The sequence below is a fragment of the Apis cerana genome, linkage group LG2 (genome assembly GCF_029169275.1).
Source record: "Apis cerana isolate GH-2021 linkage group LG2, AcerK_1.0, whole genome shotgun sequence".
NCBI classification, from domain to species: domain Eukaryota; kingdom Metazoa; phylum Arthropoda; class Insecta; order Hymenoptera; family Apidae; genus Apis; species Apis cerana.
In genome coordinates this window covers 3,879,786-3,897,874 of record NC_083853.1, presented here as the reverse complement: position 1 = coordinate 3,897,874, position 18,089 = coordinate 3,879,786, and the positions used below count along the sequence as shown (strand labels likewise).

Below are 18,089 nucleotides of genomic sequence, written 5' to 3'. Positions count from 1 at the left end.
TTACTCGGACCTCTCGCTCGCACCTCGTCTCACTGACCTACCCCAAACTGCGACAAGCGACAGACGCGATGCCTGGAAAAGCATAGTACGCATTTCCAAGAAAAATAAGTGGGTCAGTGGGTCGCTGGCCCATTCATAATCTCTGCAATGTATTAAGCGCTACGGATACTTCGAATCCTTATATCTCAACAATCGATTGAGATATCGGGATAAAACAAAAAGTGAATTCAATGGCATTTGATAAATTTTTATGAAAAATCGAAATTATATTTGGGAGTACAATGATCTGATAAGATATATAGTAATTTAATATACGATTTATACAATGTTTGATATATTTTCTATTATTATTCATATACGTTACACATATTCTTATATTTAATCGTGGAATATAAACAAGCACAAAATGGAACAAAAATATTGTAAATATTGTAAATATTGTAAAATGAAGACAGAAAAGTATCTCGTTTTGCCAGGAATCATTACAATAATCGAAAAATATTTTTATCGCAATCCTCGAATATTTGTCTCGCCATTTCAAAAAATTCAACCAGTTCATTCGACAATTAATAAATTCGTATCAGTTTCGACGTTGCATTTATTGAAATTAATCAGCTTCTCTTTGAAAACATATAGAAAATAGAATCAGTTGATCCTGTACGATATGTAGTTTGATTAAAAACTCTGCCCCAGGTCATATATCATCGATTTCTGTTTCATCGTGAAAACCAGTTACTTATCCGCTCGCGATGTTATTATATCAAAAAGTAAAATCTTTTCTTGCTTCGAAAGAAACGGAGAATTTCCGATTTATCTCGAATTAAAGATAACAATACGATTGTATCGAGGATATATTTCAATTTTAATTATTTATTTCATTCGAATTACAGTTAAATAAATAGATAATTTTAATACGAATATGCTTATTATTAATTATTGATTGTCATATTCTATTATTTTGAGGAGGCAAATTATAATTATTTCGTTTTAAATAAGTAATAATTAGGATATTTGAGACTTTTGGATATATATATTTGTAGGTATAATGAATATCTAAATATAATTATATCAATATATTAATTGATATTTACATTCTACATATTGATCAAATCGTATATTGATCAAGATAAATTATAATTATTTATTTCGAATAAATAAGCCTTTAATAATTATTAATATCCTATAATAATAATAATGATTATATTTTTAATATTATTTATTACAAATTGAAATTCGTTTACTCGTCATTTGTCTCAACCGAAAATTTTAAAAAATCTCTTTTCTCTTTAAATGATAACTTTTCATACTTTTATCCTTCTTTTGAAGTCGAAACAATGGCGAGAATCGTTTGAACAAAAATCCCTAGTTCTCGGTATACGAGTCGTGAAGTTCATCATGTAACGTATACGAGCTGTATTCGTTTTTCTTGGCGACACAAGTTTTCGAAAACATCGAGCTCCCCGTGACGTGTAATACGCCTATTTGAATTTACTTGGCCAAAAGTTTTTTGTCCTGAAACTTGCTGTGCTCAAGCTATTTCCACTTTCGGTTGCATTTAAAATCAAAAAAATAGATTCTGTTTTTTTTTCAATACCATTTTTTTAGGTAAAGCAAAATGAACTTTATGAATATAATATATAATTTAGGATTCAATTTGATAATTAGTATTCTATATGGTAGAAATTAATTAATATTTCTATTATAAATTAAAAATAATTTCTAGATCATATATCTTGATATATAATTAATAATCATACAAACAAGATTTCATATTTATTTGTAGAATTTTATTTTTCTTATTTACTAGTCTAATAAAAAATAATCTATGTGCTTTTGTTGTTAATTACAAAATCATCTTGGAAATAATAATTACAACATGTTCCTCGACGATTCACTAGAGACTTTGAGACTGATACTTCCTGTAACAAAATAGTATCACGAAACGCTCCATAATATCCTTAATCAATACGTAATTATCGCGTCTAATGCACATGATGTATTATGGGTCAACGATAACCCACGCGATGTAATTATAACTTATGAAAGTAGCCATGTTCTGAACAACTCCATTAATTTTATCCGTGTTTACTATATTTACGTGTAAAATATCTCGGAACAAATTTTATTATTTCTTGATTAAATGTTTTGTTTTTAATTGAAAATTTCTTGTTCCAAATAGTATTTGAGAAATTTCGAGAAAATTAGAATCTTGAGTAATTTTTTTACAATAAGTTCTTATTTTACTTCACTGTGTTTTGAATTGAATCATGATTCGCGATGAATTAATGCAAATGTTCCAGGAAATTTATTGTTCGAAAATCTTTGTTTACAATATCTATTTTATATTCCTTTATTTTCGTAATTTAAAAAATTAGTTTTAGCATTTATTTTTAGGTTAAAAATGAAATTTAACATGGAATTTATTTTAAGTTTAATCTTGTTCTTGATAAAGAAAAATTTTTATTGTCAACTATCTTAAATTTAAGCTTATACGTGATAACGCAAGATTATTACTTTAATTATTAATTACACCGATTTCAGGAAATTATTTCCTGAATTTCTTTATAAAAACCGATCTTTTAATAACGAATGAGGTTAATTAAATATTTGCTTTAGGAAAACGACTTCCTTTGCTTTCTCTAGTCGTTTCATCATACACGAAATCAATAATGATCGTCTCTTTCCTGCAATTTATATTTCGATTTAGAGATCCGCATGTACAAAAATTGATATTGATTAGCCGTTTCTATTAATTCTATTTTTAACAAGTTAATTATGAAAGGTAATCTTTCGCTATCAAAAGTCATGAATAGCAAGAGAAATTTTGCTTCCACGTTTCATTCAACTTTAATGTACATCGCCGTAGTTTATTAAAGTAAGAAGCAGACTGTCTCGTAAACACGTTGTTTTGCAATGCTATGTCTAGCGGAAGGAAGAGGAGTTTCGAGAATAATTACTCACGATCGTGTCAGTCGTGTTAAATTACTTCATCGTAATTACTTTGAGACCAGATATTGACTCGACACGATAAAAATGAACTTTATAACTGACATATTTAAAAAATTCATTGTGGATGAATTTGTTCAAAAAAGAATTAATTAAACGATTCGTATATATAATATTTTAAAAGAAAATGTTTGAAATTGGAAAGAAATTGGAAATTATTGACTTAAAGAATTAAAATTTTTTTCATAAACTTCTTCTTAATTCACAATATAAATTTGATACAATTAATAAAATGTGAGAAATATCCTGATTTTATATCCTGATTTTTAATTTAGAAAAATTTCAGTGTGTGATGATACAATTGTTATATCAATTTTCAAATATATAAATTCATGAAAATATTCTTAAATTACCATTATAAGAATGATATAATTATAAATATTAATACGTTGCAATGTTTGCATAGTTGTAATATATGTAACAGAAACAACACGTTATATTATATCTACATACTATTAATTCAATGCTTCATTAAATTTACATATAATCAAGGATAAGTAAACCTTATTCTGGCATAGTACAACGCATTTCGCGACCTAATCACTTTTAAAATATTCACCTTTTTAAGTTAAAAGCGAAAAGCATTTTCGCAATTACATGCAGCACAGTTAATAATATGGCAGCAATTTAATGAAACTGAATTTATGCATAGTCAAAAGTGCAGAATAATTTTCAATGAAACACGTTCATTTATAAAATATCGAGCATTTCATATTTTCAATCGTTCTAATTTTATTCTTATTTCTTTTTCCCGTTATCTGGCAATAAACTTTTAAGAAATTTGGAATTTTGCAGAAATATTATTCAAATTATAGTTTCTTTCAAATAGAAATTAAAAATTCATCAGAAAATAAAATATGAATAAAAATGAAAAATAATATATAATAGATTTTAAATAAAGACAATTAGATAAAATTTACATTAAAAATTCTCAATCTCTAAAAAGATAAATGTAATTTCTTTATTTCAAAGAATACAATTTTTCACCATTTTATTAATCCAATCTTTCTTACATATCTCTCTTTTGAAAAGATTATGTAAGTAGGATAAATTTCCAGAGTTCAAGTGTTAGATATCTTAGCACGAGTTTCCAGAAAGATCTGAAACTTCTTAGAATATTTTTATCCCTCTTCCAAGATTCTATTAGCTAACGAAAATATCCCCCTTTCTAATAATCCTGAAAGCACATCTGCATCTCCATTAAGCGAAATAATTCTAGCTGGATGAAAAAGGAGGGGAGGCATGCATGTTTGATTCGAAAAGTTTGTCGAATGCCCGCCAAGATTTCCAAAGTTCTCCCTCCTCGTGTATATTCGTCCCCGATGTATTGCCACGGAGAGTTTTAAACATCGGCCATTCGAGCCGAGTAAAAACATTTTGTTACGTAACATTGGGGATAGAAACTCGCAGAGACGTTTAGAAAGCACCGAGTTGGAAAACATATTTCGAATAGAAGTTAAACTAAAATTCAGGAAAGGAAGGAAACACACACCCGATCGAAAAGTTCACAACTTTTCCTCTTACGGCGATTCATGCATTGAATCACGAGGAAATGTTTGTTTCCGGTATTACTCCGGTGTCCACTTTCGAAAGTGTGAAGTAACTTGTTGATGTTGTGCGATACTCTTAGGTTATAAAAATTCGTGTGTCAATATTTAATAATTATCCTTAATATTTTATCATATTATAATATCGTATTATTGGGGAAAAATATTTGTTCAAAATGAAATTTCATTTTTTTTATATTTATTGTTATATTGTTTAATAACTGTCGTTTTTTTATTATTTGAATATTTTATGGATAATAATTTATATTAAATGTGAAGAAGATAATATGGAAAGCATGGAATAATTATTAATGTTATATTTTCATTCCGTATTATATTTCGGTAAATTTTCAAAATGATTTTTATTTTAAAACGTTAAATATGTTTATACGATGTTACACGCAGGAATTTTAATAAAATTATATTCTAAAAACTTTTTCATAAAAGCAAATTGTTTTTTTCAAAGTTTATCGAAATTAATTGGCTATACTGTAAGCTTTTGATAAAAAATTTTTCTACAAATTTTATGAAAATACATATAACTACATCAAATAAAGTTTTTATTTTATACTGTTGTTGATTTTTCGTAAATGGAACGTTATACGATATTGCAAAGGTGATTATATAATTTATTTAATTTTTCGATACAATGTTTTAGTTATGTTTATTCAATTTTCATTTCACAGATAAAAATTCAAAAGCTTCATTCAGTTCATATTTTTATATCGTATATAAATATAAAATTCAATGTATAGCTTTATTTATAATTTTTAAATATAAAAATTATTCTTCCTTGAATATTAACATTATCTATATATTCTTACATATCTAATTTTTAATGCATCCATCAAAAATGAAGATAGTTTATTTTATCCACAGTTTATTACCATTAAAACTTTTCTCTGTAGTGTTTCATGCGTCAAATTCCAGGAAGTTGTTGAAAGGCACAATCCTTTTTTACCTCTGTGTCGTGTAAACGAAACATTTGGCTACCAGATGCTGATATATTTTTGGCCTTGTAGTTCATTAAACTGTTCTGATTGATTCTTTAAACATTTCATCCATTAATACTCCTATGCGATAGTCGAATTATTTATACATATTATAATAAAATATGTATTGTATATAACTTTCAATTTTTGGTAAATAATTATTCAGAAAATAAATTATAGATGAATTCGTTTATAAAATCTTTAATTTTATTCCTCTTTTGTTATTCCATTTTAATTTTAATACTTGTTAATCCAATTATTATATATATATATTTTAATCATTCGTTCAAACTTATATCCTTTATATAATGACTCGAAAAAAATTGTATATTCTCCAACAAAAAACTATGCAACATCCTTTTACAATTATTTAAAATATCTGATAATTGCACAACTGTATAAAAATGGCCATACATTTCTCTCAACAAAAAATTTATTCAACCTAGTCTCATGACTAGTAGTCATATCCTTTTGTTAAAATCCTGTTCTCTGTAATCACGATACTCTCCTCTATAATTCACTCTTCAACGAAAATAACGAATTAATTAAAATTCACCGATCCATACCACCGGTCCTTAATTAAACAAAAATAGAAGCGCGAGATTAGCATCGTATTGCTGTAAAAAAAAAAAAAAAAAAAAAAGAAAAAAAAATGAACGAAGAAAATTGATCGAACTCTTTTTTTTAAAAGATATACTCTCGACCTGGTAACATTGGCTCAGCCTCAACTTCGTCGCCCGTTATTCATCTAGTCGAGTGTTTTCGTGATCAAGGATCCGCAGCTTTATTAAAAGCAAGCAAGTGTATTTACTGGAAACTGCTCTCGTAAGCGCGATGGTACTTCGAAAGAGCGAGACGCTTTCCTCTTTGACGGGGGAAACGAACAACAATTTGCACTCGGAGAAGTCGCCGCGTTTCCGGACCGTTGATCATCTTTTCAACCAACGCCTTCCCCGAATTTCCACGCCCGAATTTGTAATTACATGATTCCGCTCAGCGTGAGCGACGAGGCCGCGCTCTTTTAACGGTGCAAAGGCCGTTTCACACTTTCGCGCTTTACCGCGAAAATTCACTTTCGAATTCACGGCACCGCGGGGACTATTCGTCCACGTTTTCATCGTGATAAATGCGACGATAAACGCAATTGCAGATTGTTGGTGATTCTCGGCCGAGATTGAAGCTCGTGGAATTAATGCAATGTTTTCGCATTTGACCGGACTTTCGTAATAATACTTTGAATCGTAATATGTAAATGTTGAATAATAATTTTGCACTAGTAACTTTTTTTTCTAAAGATTCATATTTCTCTAGGGAATTTATCATCGTGGATTTATCATGTAAATCACGAGGAACTTATTTTTTTAAGGAGATTAGAAAAATTAATTTTATTTGATCTAGTTTTTTTGATTAACTTTTAAATTGGAAATTTAGATATATTTTCAAGAACGATATAAAGGGGGAAAATTATAAATGAGATTCATATTTGTTTAATTTTTGTACAGGTTTTTTGTACGAATCACTTTTAGAAGAAGATCAAGAAAACTAGTAGTTTTAATAACTCGTAATTAATAATTCCTTTTTTTGTTTTAATTTAATTAGTAACTTTAAAAGCTATCGTCAAAGAAAATTATATTAAAGCAAAATTTGCTTGTAATGAAATTTCATCCACGATAGCTTTTAAAGGTTAAGTAGTGAATAATGTAAAGAAGAGAGGAATTGTTATCATATTTCAATTAATTTTATATCCCATTAATCTCAAAAAATCTTGTTATTGCTAATTGATATGTATTTGCATAATTTGTTTATTTGTTACGTGTAAATTCTTGAAATATAGATTTTCACAATTCTTTTTGTATAATTTATAAGATATTCTATAATCATTCTCTCAAATTAATGTAAATATTAATATCAAAATTTTCATTATTTTTAATCTTCCATATCTATTTTATTATTATTTTATCTATTATTACTATACTATACGTAAATATTAAATTAGATATTTCTAAGAAACAAGAAATTGGAAGCCATCATATTTTTTTTTAAACAATCGAGGAACTCGAGCTTCAAGTAAAACTCGTAAACCTACAATTAATATAATTATAAATTTATAAGATTATTATTAATCTTATAAAAAAGAACAAATATTTTCACAAATTCAACGATAATAATAAAGAAAGAAAAACAATATTTACACATTTTTCAAACATTTTTTATTAATCTCAAGAAAGTCATCCCAGGTTCCTTCTAAGCGAGTCCCCCTTTTTTAAGATGAGATAACTGGGACACCACTTTTTAGCGATAACTTCCTAGTGAAATTAACTTAGTTCCAGAGAAAGTTCACTGCAAATAATAAACTCGTAAATCCTGTGCATCAAAAATTGAGAAATTTGTAAATATGATGATAACTGTTATATAAGAGTTCTGCAACGAAACTAAACTTTAAATCCGACTTCAACTAAACTCGATTTCTCGCAAGACGTAGATAAATCATCCCTGTATATCGTATTAATCCTACTTCCGAATTTTCGATCTTTTGAAGAAATTTATTAAGATTATTAAAATCGTGAAATCATTAGTTTTCAGAATTCGTTTTGAAAAATATTCATTTTCAATTAAAGAAAAGTTAAACGTATATAGAATAGATTATTACACGATTACTTGAATTATTTTTGACGGATATAATACGACATGTTTCGGTAAATTTTTTAGATTCAGTTTTCAATCTTTTTATGTAATTTATAATTTACTTTTTACATTGATCTTTGAACGATAAGTTAATTTCTAAAATATTGAGAATAAACCAATGGACTACGCAACATTTTTACGATATCGTTTAAAGATTAAATATATTAAATACATTATTTTATATATTGATCTATTTCTCACAAAAGCGAGGTTACTTTAATGCCAATATTATCTTGCTGCCACTGTGTAACTTGTATTGCAACGTTTAATTATTCAAATAAGCTTCGTAACTGAACACGAGCAATCTTGTCAGCCAAAACGAGCTTTTTTCGCCGGCTCAATTTACGAGCACTTTAATGACAATAAAAAGTTCGTCATCTCTGAGAGCTACTATCTCCCGATTTTCTCCTCCTCCGAGGATGTCAAGTCCATCGTTTTATTCAATGTTTTATCGAACACGAATTATCCTTTCTTCGTGCTAATGTCCCACGAAGAATGGGGCGCATTAATGGTTTTTAGCCCCGCTCGTGCGGAATTAACGAGGAGGTGACAGAAAACTTTCGCCGCGTTTTCTTTCACCCGACTTCCATTCAATCTCCTCCTCAGTTAGATTACGTTTCTATAACCTTATTGTTCCCAGCTGAATTCTTAATATTAATGGCCATCCAATGGTGTACTCCAATGCTGGAAACTGGCCACGATTCAAAGGCTAACGTCCAATTAATTGTGTATTTAAGAAATAATTATTATTCGAATATCGAATAATGTATCCTCCTAGCCTCGCAAAAGGGAATATTTTATATATTAAAACAAAATTTGCATTGATCTTAAGCACTGAAAATCGACGCGTTATCATTTCGTCGTACGTTTCGCATCTTCTCAATTTCTCGATATCGCTAATCCATTATACGAACAAAATATCAAACCTTCCTTTAAACATAATTTCGAAAAGAATCATATCGCGTAACAAATTCTGCAATTCATATCGAAAAATATAAGGAATGTTGAATGTGAGAAATCTATCGAACGATTTATAATTGTTCCAGAGTCGACGAGCGACGTCACGGAAGGTGTTTACGCCGGTGAACGTGCCCGATTGGTTTATGGGGTGTTCACGACCCCTGTGAATTCGATCGGGGGCTCAGCCGTCTGCGCGTTCTCCATGAAGAACGTCCTCGAAGTCTTCCAGGGTGCGTTCAAGGAGCAGGAGACCATAAACAGCAATTGGCTGCGTGTACTTCCGGAAAAAGTGCCCGAGCCAAGGCCTGGTGCATGCGTGAACGACTCCAGAACGCTTCCAGACGTGACCGTGAACTTTGTGAAAGCGCACCCCCTCATGGACGACGCGGTCCAATCTTTCTTCTCATTACCTGTGATAACCAAAGTCAGCTTCAAGTAAGTTATTACACTTTCTGAAAGAAAGTAAAGTTTCTCGATATAATGTACAATATTTGGTATTTAAATTTTCAGAGGGAAAAATAATATATTTATTGTTATTGTTATGTTGTTTCTATAATAGGTGTGAAAATTTTATTTTTAAGAATTGATTGTGAATTCTTATTCGATGAAATTGCGACTTTAATTAATTTAATTTAATTAATAATTCAATGGATAATAAATCATGTGAATTGTATTCAATAATTTTTTTAATTTTTAATTCGATGCTTCTTGTGCTTTCCCTCAATTGTATTGTTTATTATTATATCTTATTTTATGATAGTATATTGTAGAAAATTTCTTGAGTAATTAAATTTCACGATCCAATTATCTTGATATATATATTAATCGTTGAATGTATCTAGAGCTTGGTTTGGAATTATAGTTGTTAGCAGTAGTAATCAGAAAGTGAATCAGACGGAAACTAACTTAATATTTAAGTCAAATATTGCCTGATAATAATTTATGGTAACTTAAGTAAGATTGCTAAATAAATAAGATTATACGAATTGGCAAACTTGTTGAACATTAATTTCTCTCTACAAAACAACTCCATCGGGATAAATTATTTAGTTTCTGATGGATATTAAAATTTGTAGAAAAATTAATCATTCTGATAATTCAATAATTAGCTGAATTAATACTTTAACTCTACACATTAATACAAATATTTTTATATTTAAGAAAAATTATTATTAACGACTTTTAAAATTAAAATTTATATATTCTCCGCAATATTTAAAAATGTTCGAAAGAGGTAATTCGAAAAATGTTATGTTCCAGTTACAGATTTACCAAAGTCGCCGTGGATCCTCAAGTGAAGGCGTTGGATGGCAAGGCCTACGATATTCTGTATGTCGGGACAGGTGAGATACAACAATTGTGTGTGTACCGCAACTAACAAAAGCACGGATTTAATTATGATAATTTCATAATTATGCATAGACGACGGCCGAGTTCTCAAAGCGCTCAACACTCGTGCACCGGATTCACTGAGCAATGTTAGCCAGGTCATCGTAAGCGACGTTCAAGTGCTGAAGTATGGTAAGCAGTACTTGAAAATTTCCACGACTTTTTCTTTTTTTTTACGTCTGAATAAAACGCTCGGAGCTTCGTGAAATTCGACGTTCGATCGTGCATGTCCGATAAGCATCAATCCAATTACGCGATGCAAAATAGGAAATTTCGAAGATGGATCCTGCATCCAAATTTTAATCTTCAACAATTTTAATCGTTTCATTTTTTTCTTTTTTTTAAGAAGAAAAAACAAGATGAAATTGTTCATTGAGATTTTATCATTTGGAATTAATTTTCTTAATTATATAATTTATTATTTATTGGATATTTATCAAATTTTAATAAACTTTTTTTTATTTATAACTACATTCACAGCTTGTTCTTCACCATACCAAGTTAAAATTTAAAAGAATAATTACGAATATGTATATTATTTGAATTAAATGAAGAATATAAGAATAATAATAAGAAAGATGAGGAATATAAACATAGCTGTAAATTTTTAGACCTGTAAATTTTAAAATTCAAAAAATTTAATAAGATAAAGTACACACTTTAAATTAATTTACCAAAAGAAAATAATGTTTTTCAATTTCTAAAAAATAATTATTGCCAAAAGTAATTATACTTTTGTGCAATTATCTTAATTAATTATCTATCTTAAAAAAATAGATCTTCCGAAGAAAGGTTGAGAGACACTGGTCCATCCCTTTTAATCCCTACACGAGAATTAAAGTGTTCAATTCCGTTCACGTGCAGGACAAGCGATCAAGGATCTGTTGGTGGTCCACCTGGCCGGCGAGGCGAGCAAGTTGGTCGTGTTTGCTGACTCCGAAATTCGCGCGGTACCACTGCATCATTGCGACGCCCCTGCGGCGGCCACCTGCGCGTCTTGCGTCGGTCTTCAGGATCCTCACTGTGCCTGGGACGCGACCAAGAATCTGTGTGTGGCCGTGTCGACGAAACTGCACGACAGCGACGCCGACAAAACCCTGTTCCAGGACATCGTGAACGGGAGACACAAGGGATGCGGCTACGAGCCAGGTAATTCTCGTTTACGCAAACTCGACTTAATAGGGTTGAAACGAGGCTCGATTACCGGCGATCATTATGAAACGTTATCGACCGCGCGTCTCTACCGGCACTGTAAAGTCGGTATTGTCGTTCTCGCTTGGAATTCCTATTCTTTTCGTTCTTCGAATGAATACACGCTGTTAGTTTCTTTCTTTTTTCTTCTTCTTCTTCTTCTTCTTCTTTTTTCTATTTATTTTTTCTTTTTTCTTTTTTTTTTTTATTTTCCCGTGAAAGAAATAGCAAACTGAAATTACTTGGCGCAATGTTGTCCAGTTGAGATTCGGTTGTTCATGTCAGAAACGGTAGTTTCGGATGTTAAAAGTAGATGAAGGAATTGAAATTATTTATTCGATGATATTTCGAAGGAAATTCGTGTCAAATATATATGAATTTGTGGAATTATCATGATCTTTATGATATATTAATAAATATAATTTTAAATTACCAATATCAATTGAACAGAAAGATAGAGGATAGACATGACAAAAACTAAAAAGTATCTTTAATAAAATTACAGAATAGAAATAATGAAATGATTGTATTACTTTTTATTTTGTTATTTTTTCTTTAATTTTTTTTATATATATTAATTCTTTAGACGAAAGAAAAATTTTTTCACAAATATCTTTTATTTTATTTTTTTTATTAATAAGATATTAATTGAAATAGATATATTAGATTATTACCACATCCTCTATATTCACCAGATATTGCACGATATTGATCGGTTTATTATCTTTTTCTATCAGTTTAGCATTTTTGATCAATAAAAAATTCATCTGCAGAGATAAAAATACTAGAGAATAAAAATTTATCATTAAAATTCGAAAAGTTTTAATCATTAAATTCTAAAAATAAATAAATATATAAATGAAAAAAAAATTGAAAAAAATAATAGAAATTGTAGTATTGATTAAAAAGTTTGCTATGTGTTTTTAATCATGAAAAGAATAAAAAAAAAAGCGTAGCTTAATTTACATCCTAATACTCTCGAAAGTAGTTACACAAATACAAACTACTTGAAACAAAACAACAACTTAATTCGCTGTGGATTAAAACTTCATTTCATTGACGACACTGAGACTTAAAAGTTTTTTTACGAAACAACTTTCGCAGCAACTGGTAAAAACTATCTTAAATAAGTATTCAACATTTATCCTTCAATATTTCTTTCTTAACTGATAGAGATTTTATAATAAAATCAATACAATCGAACACACTATTTAATTCTTAAATTGAAAAAAAAAAGATTTTCCTATTGAAATTAAACAATTTCTAAATAAAAATTCTTTTCTTATATGAATAAGTTTTAATGGTAACAGAAAAATAATAATAATTTAAATTAATATATATATAAGATTTCTGGATATATCTTTCAAGAAATTTAAATGCCATTCTTTTCGACATTAAAAATTTTTGATTGGAAACTGAAGAGATAATACACAATAGATCATGACCATAAAATCATTTAGAAATTTTTTAAATATTTAAATACAATGCTTTTTCGTGTTCACGTCGAGAGAAAAATGATGGAAAAAAAAAAGCTATCTGTGAAAATTGGTCCATCACGTTTCTTGATTGATTTCACAGCCTCTCCTCTCGGAGAGATCTCGACAAAGAAGAGAGCGTCGTTAGCACGAACGGAGCACGCTTCTTAGAAGAAATTTTCAACTTTTACCTTGTAACTCATTGTAAATACAGTTATGAATGCGGTATAACTAGTGCTTCGTAAATCACGAAGCGATTGAAGAAAGTTGTAATTAGCATTTCGGGAAAAATGTTGGCAAGTTTATACAGATGGTACTAAATAATTCGCGAAGATTTATTCTTTACTATAAAACGAGATGTCTTCGGGACGTTATAAATTTTCAGACTTCATCTCAAATTTCAAAATTTATTTATTGCAAATTTCATCGTATTTTGCAAAAATATTAATATCATTTTTTTTTTTTTTGTTTGATGCAATAAATAATTTCTCTTTATAGATTGTAATTTTTACATTTGAAGAAATCTTTGAGAAGAGTTATTGCAGATCTCTAAGAAATAATAATAGCATAATTCAAAAAAAGAATATTTTTATTCTTTCGTTATTTTATTTTTAAATGATTTCTAGCATTTCTAATAATATTTCTTGGTTCAATGCCTCATAATTAAATTAAACGATGACATTTAAGTTGTAACTTGAATAACTTGACTTGAATTTGATTTTTTAAAAGATATTTTAAGAAGATTATAAGTACAGAAACTACTAGTTTTACCTCTTATATTTTTTCTACATTGTATTTTTGAATTTCCATATATTTTGATCCATGAAACTTAGTTCCTTTAAAAAAAGAATTTTAAAATGTAGAAGAGATCCGAAAATGGGTCGGTGGCCTTAAAAGAAGAATTATTTTAGCTGTAAAATTCTAGCCGGAAATTGTAAAAAGTTGTGCATAATGGGAAAAATTATTTTAGCTAGATAATAGCACGATTTCATACCTAAAAACTGACGTTACTTTCGCACTTAATATATACTGCAAAAATTTTAAGAACTTAATATAGATTAGATTACATTATATAACATATGTGTTATTGGACTTTATTAAAATTTTAATTTTAATCTTTTATTCGTTTTGTATTTTTTTTTTTTTTTTCATTATTTGAAACGATTTAAATCAATTTTGATGAAGAGATTACTTTAACAATATAACAGTATAAAATATAATTATTAATTTACAATTTTTTAAAAGATTAACGTAATTTAAAATATTTATCATATAAAATATTTTTCAAAAATCGTTATTTAAAAACTTTCACTGTTTTAAATAAAAGAATAACAAATCTCATGTTTTATTTATATAATTTAATATGTAATGACGAATTAATCAAAATTTTTTTCCTATATATTTAAAAATATTACTTAATAATATTTAAATTGTAAAATTCAATTTATTTAGAGATATGAATAGCTAATATAATTTGATTATTTTTTTTTTTTTTTTTTTTACTTATTCTTTTTCTCCAAAAACTTTCGTATACTTGAGAAAATTTTCTAAACTTGGAAATTACGTTCTAGCTAAAAGAAATAGCTAAAAGAAATTAGAAATTCTATCAGATAAAAATGAGAACGAAAAAGAAAAACTTTTTGATAAAAAAATTCTTCGAATTAAATAAATTTGTTTTAACTAACTTTTACGAATTTTTTTTGAAAATGTATAACAAAAAATAAATGATGTATTTAGAAATAGAAATACTAAAAATCATTTTATATAAATATAAATGTAACATAATAAATTTACTGTTAGTGACAAATTTGAGAAATATGTGCAAAACGCATTAAACACTGCTTCTATTCCTCGTTCAATATATGAAAATTTTCAGCCATTTCACTGGAATTTTTCTAAGGAATTTGTCTATTAAACCGAGGAAATTCTTGCGTTAATCTCCTGAACAATTTAAAAGTTCATCCTTTCAATGATACACTCTATCCTTCTAGAATATCAATTATCTCTTTATCGCGCTGTCTTCTTCTCTTTCTAAAGATAAAAAGAAACGAGTACAAAGAAAAAAATTCGTAAAACTTGGGTAACGAATTTTCATATTTCTTTTAAAAATAAAAAAGAATGAAAAGAAAAAACAAAAGTACAAAGAAATAATACAAATTTCAAAAATTCTATTACTTATATTCCCGATAAATCGGAAAGGAAAATATACATACAATGAAATAATTCGTAAAATTCCAAAAATGATCTACGAAAAAACATTTATCCGAGGTAACGCTATTTCTCGTCCAAATACCGTTTCATACTTCCATTTTACCAATATAAACTCTTACAAACTTCAGCATATTCATATTTCACCATTTTATCAGACCTCCATCAATTTTCCGTCGTAATCAAATTCGCATCACACGGGACGAAGGCGCACGTTGCACGAGGTGCATCGTAACCGTTCATAAACGCGATTCCCTTCCTTGGCCGGCCATAACCGGCTACTTAGTTACTCCATCGGCCATTTCGATCCACCGATTTTTCCCCCCCATCCCCCACATTTTTCCTTCCCTACCAGAGGGGCCGTCTTTTCCTCTTCTTCCTCGAACCGTTCATCGCGGATTTTTTCCCCTCCCGCGATATATTTTCTCCTCGATCGATGATTCAACCGTCGAATAGAGCCGGTAGCGAGCAACTGATGATACACTTCTTTCGACCGGACACCGTACTACTAGAAAGATACGTAGACGAGATAGCGTACCGGTTATCGGCGTGGCCCGATGCAAATGTATCCTGGAATCGATTTATGGTATTCGACACGGCGTGCAACAGCGTGAGGAGGTGTACAACCTGGCCCGCAGGATAAATTGGAATTTATGCGTCGGTTTACGCTAGCCCGATACGCTCCTAACGAGCGTTACTTGGCCGTTCACCGCTTGGCTAAAAGTGCTCCGGAGGATCACAATGAGCACAGGCCGAAGCGGTTGTGTGTCAAGCGGGGAAATCGATTTTCCATACGATGGGGCGGGAAACGGTGATTAGAGGGTGCTCTTTGCCGATTTGCGGTACGGACTTACGTTTGTTTGTAGATCGTGATCCTCCAAGAGGGATCGATCGGAATGATTTTTGGGTGGTACTCAATAACCGTGTAATTCTTTTTTTTCCTTTATAAGCATCAACTATAGTTATAAATTATACGAATTGTCGATTTTCTCTCTTCTATCTAAAAATGAAATTTCATAATATGATACAACCACGTATATGCTTTCATACTCGACGAGGATAATAATACTTGCTCAACAAATGATGTTTAAATATATATTAAAAAGAACGATCTACTTTTTTATCTCCTTCATATTACGTAAGGTTGTTTCGCACAGTAAATTTTATTTTATTCTTGTTCTCTATACATTTCTTTCTTACGATATTATATTCGTATGAAACCAATGCTATTCTCGTTACACAATCAGCCACGAAACAATTTGTACAAAAGCACAGTTATATATCTGCTTCGCATCTCGCAAGCAATCGTCCTCTAACGGAGGAGTTATCCCGACCTTCGATCGCGCCAAACTCGGCCGTTTCGCCATCTGCAATTTCGTGTATTGAAAAGAGAAATTGAAGAAACGAAAGTCGCGCTTTTACTCTCTGTGCAAACATCGCACAGAGAGACCGTAACGTAGCCCTCTGCTCTTTGCCATTCGGCACGCTTGATCTCTAATGGATTTTTTCCAGCGACTGTCCTAGAAACAGCCACTAAATAGAACAGTGCTCGGTTTTAACGGCGTTAGGCGTAGATCACATTGGCGGTGAGTCACAGTGCCGTATTAAAATGGCGAAATTCACTGGTAATTCGAAAGCTTCGTGTTGTCTCCTAGTAGCATGAATAGCCGATGAATCAGACGCCAGTTTAAGATTTTTACGCCTGTTCGGCGAAACGGCGTCTCTTTTAGATGATCGTGGGTCGATGATTCTGCCCGTGGTTAAAATGATTCGTAATGATTCGAGAAAATAATTTTTCTCGAAATTTCACAATAAATTATAATTTTAATTTTCTAAAGTGTTATTAAGAGGTTTAGATACATTTTTATTATTAAATTAATTTGATTGAAAAATATCTCGCATCGATAGCAATAAAATAAATTGAATCATAAATTTCATTTCGTTGTTAAAATATTTGAGTTTTGACAATTTCAATTAACGATAACGAAATCTTTAAATCAACCGTTTTCATTATTCGAGAAATCTTATTCCATATATACTTTTTAAAATAACTGTGTGAAATAATAAAGTATGTCACGTGTGCAAATATATTATTTATCATCACTCCAATACAATTATACCTTTTAGGCAGATAAAATCTTGCTGGATACCAATTAATCAAATACGGGAAATATATATTCAATTATTTTTACAATAACAACTTATCACGACGATCAAAGAAAAATAAATGATAAAATTCCGCCTGCAAAAATCTACCATTTGCAGCAATTGATCGCGAAAATTGCAGTGACAATTTTACCGATTCGCGACGCGAGGAAAAAAAGAAGAAAAAAGAGACTCGAATAAATACCGCGTCGCGTATATGCAAATAATTATTTTTATATTCCGATACAAAAATCGCCTCGTGTAGCAATTAATTGAAAATGCGATACACAAGTTGCAATTGCTCGCACAATAACAAGTTGCCGCGATATCGAGGAAAATAAGAAATTCGCTCGAATAAATACTCTCACGTTATCAAAATCTAGGAATGGAATTAAACGGTCCATAAATCCCGTCAGTCTTGGAACGATCACGCAATGCACGGAGTTAAAGCGCGTTAATCACAGCCCATTAAAATAATCCCGTGGCGGCTT

The 18,089-nt window shown here is 29.8% G+C and overlaps 1 protein-coding gene across 6 annotated transcripts in view; it reads left to right on the top strand.

The window, feature by feature from the left end:
- Positions 1 to 18,089, top strand: part of LOC107997499 (semaphorin-1A) — a 396,921-nt gene that overhangs the window by 369,629 nt on the left and 9,203 nt on the right. For all 6 annotated transcript variants that reach the window (XM_062071778.1, XM_062071777.1, XM_017056130.3 and 3 more), the window contains 4 exons: positions 9,277 to 9,625; positions 10,451 to 10,533; positions 10,613 to 10,711; positions 11,444 to 11,728. In XM_062071778.1, the coding sequence (XP_061927762.1) occupies positions 9,277 to 9,625; positions 10,451 to 10,533; positions 10,613 to 10,711; positions 11,444 to 11,728 (816 nt within the window). The remainder of the gene's footprint in view (positions 1 to 9,276; positions 9,626 to 10,450; positions 10,534 to 10,612; positions 10,712 to 11,443; positions 11,729 to 18,089) is intronic.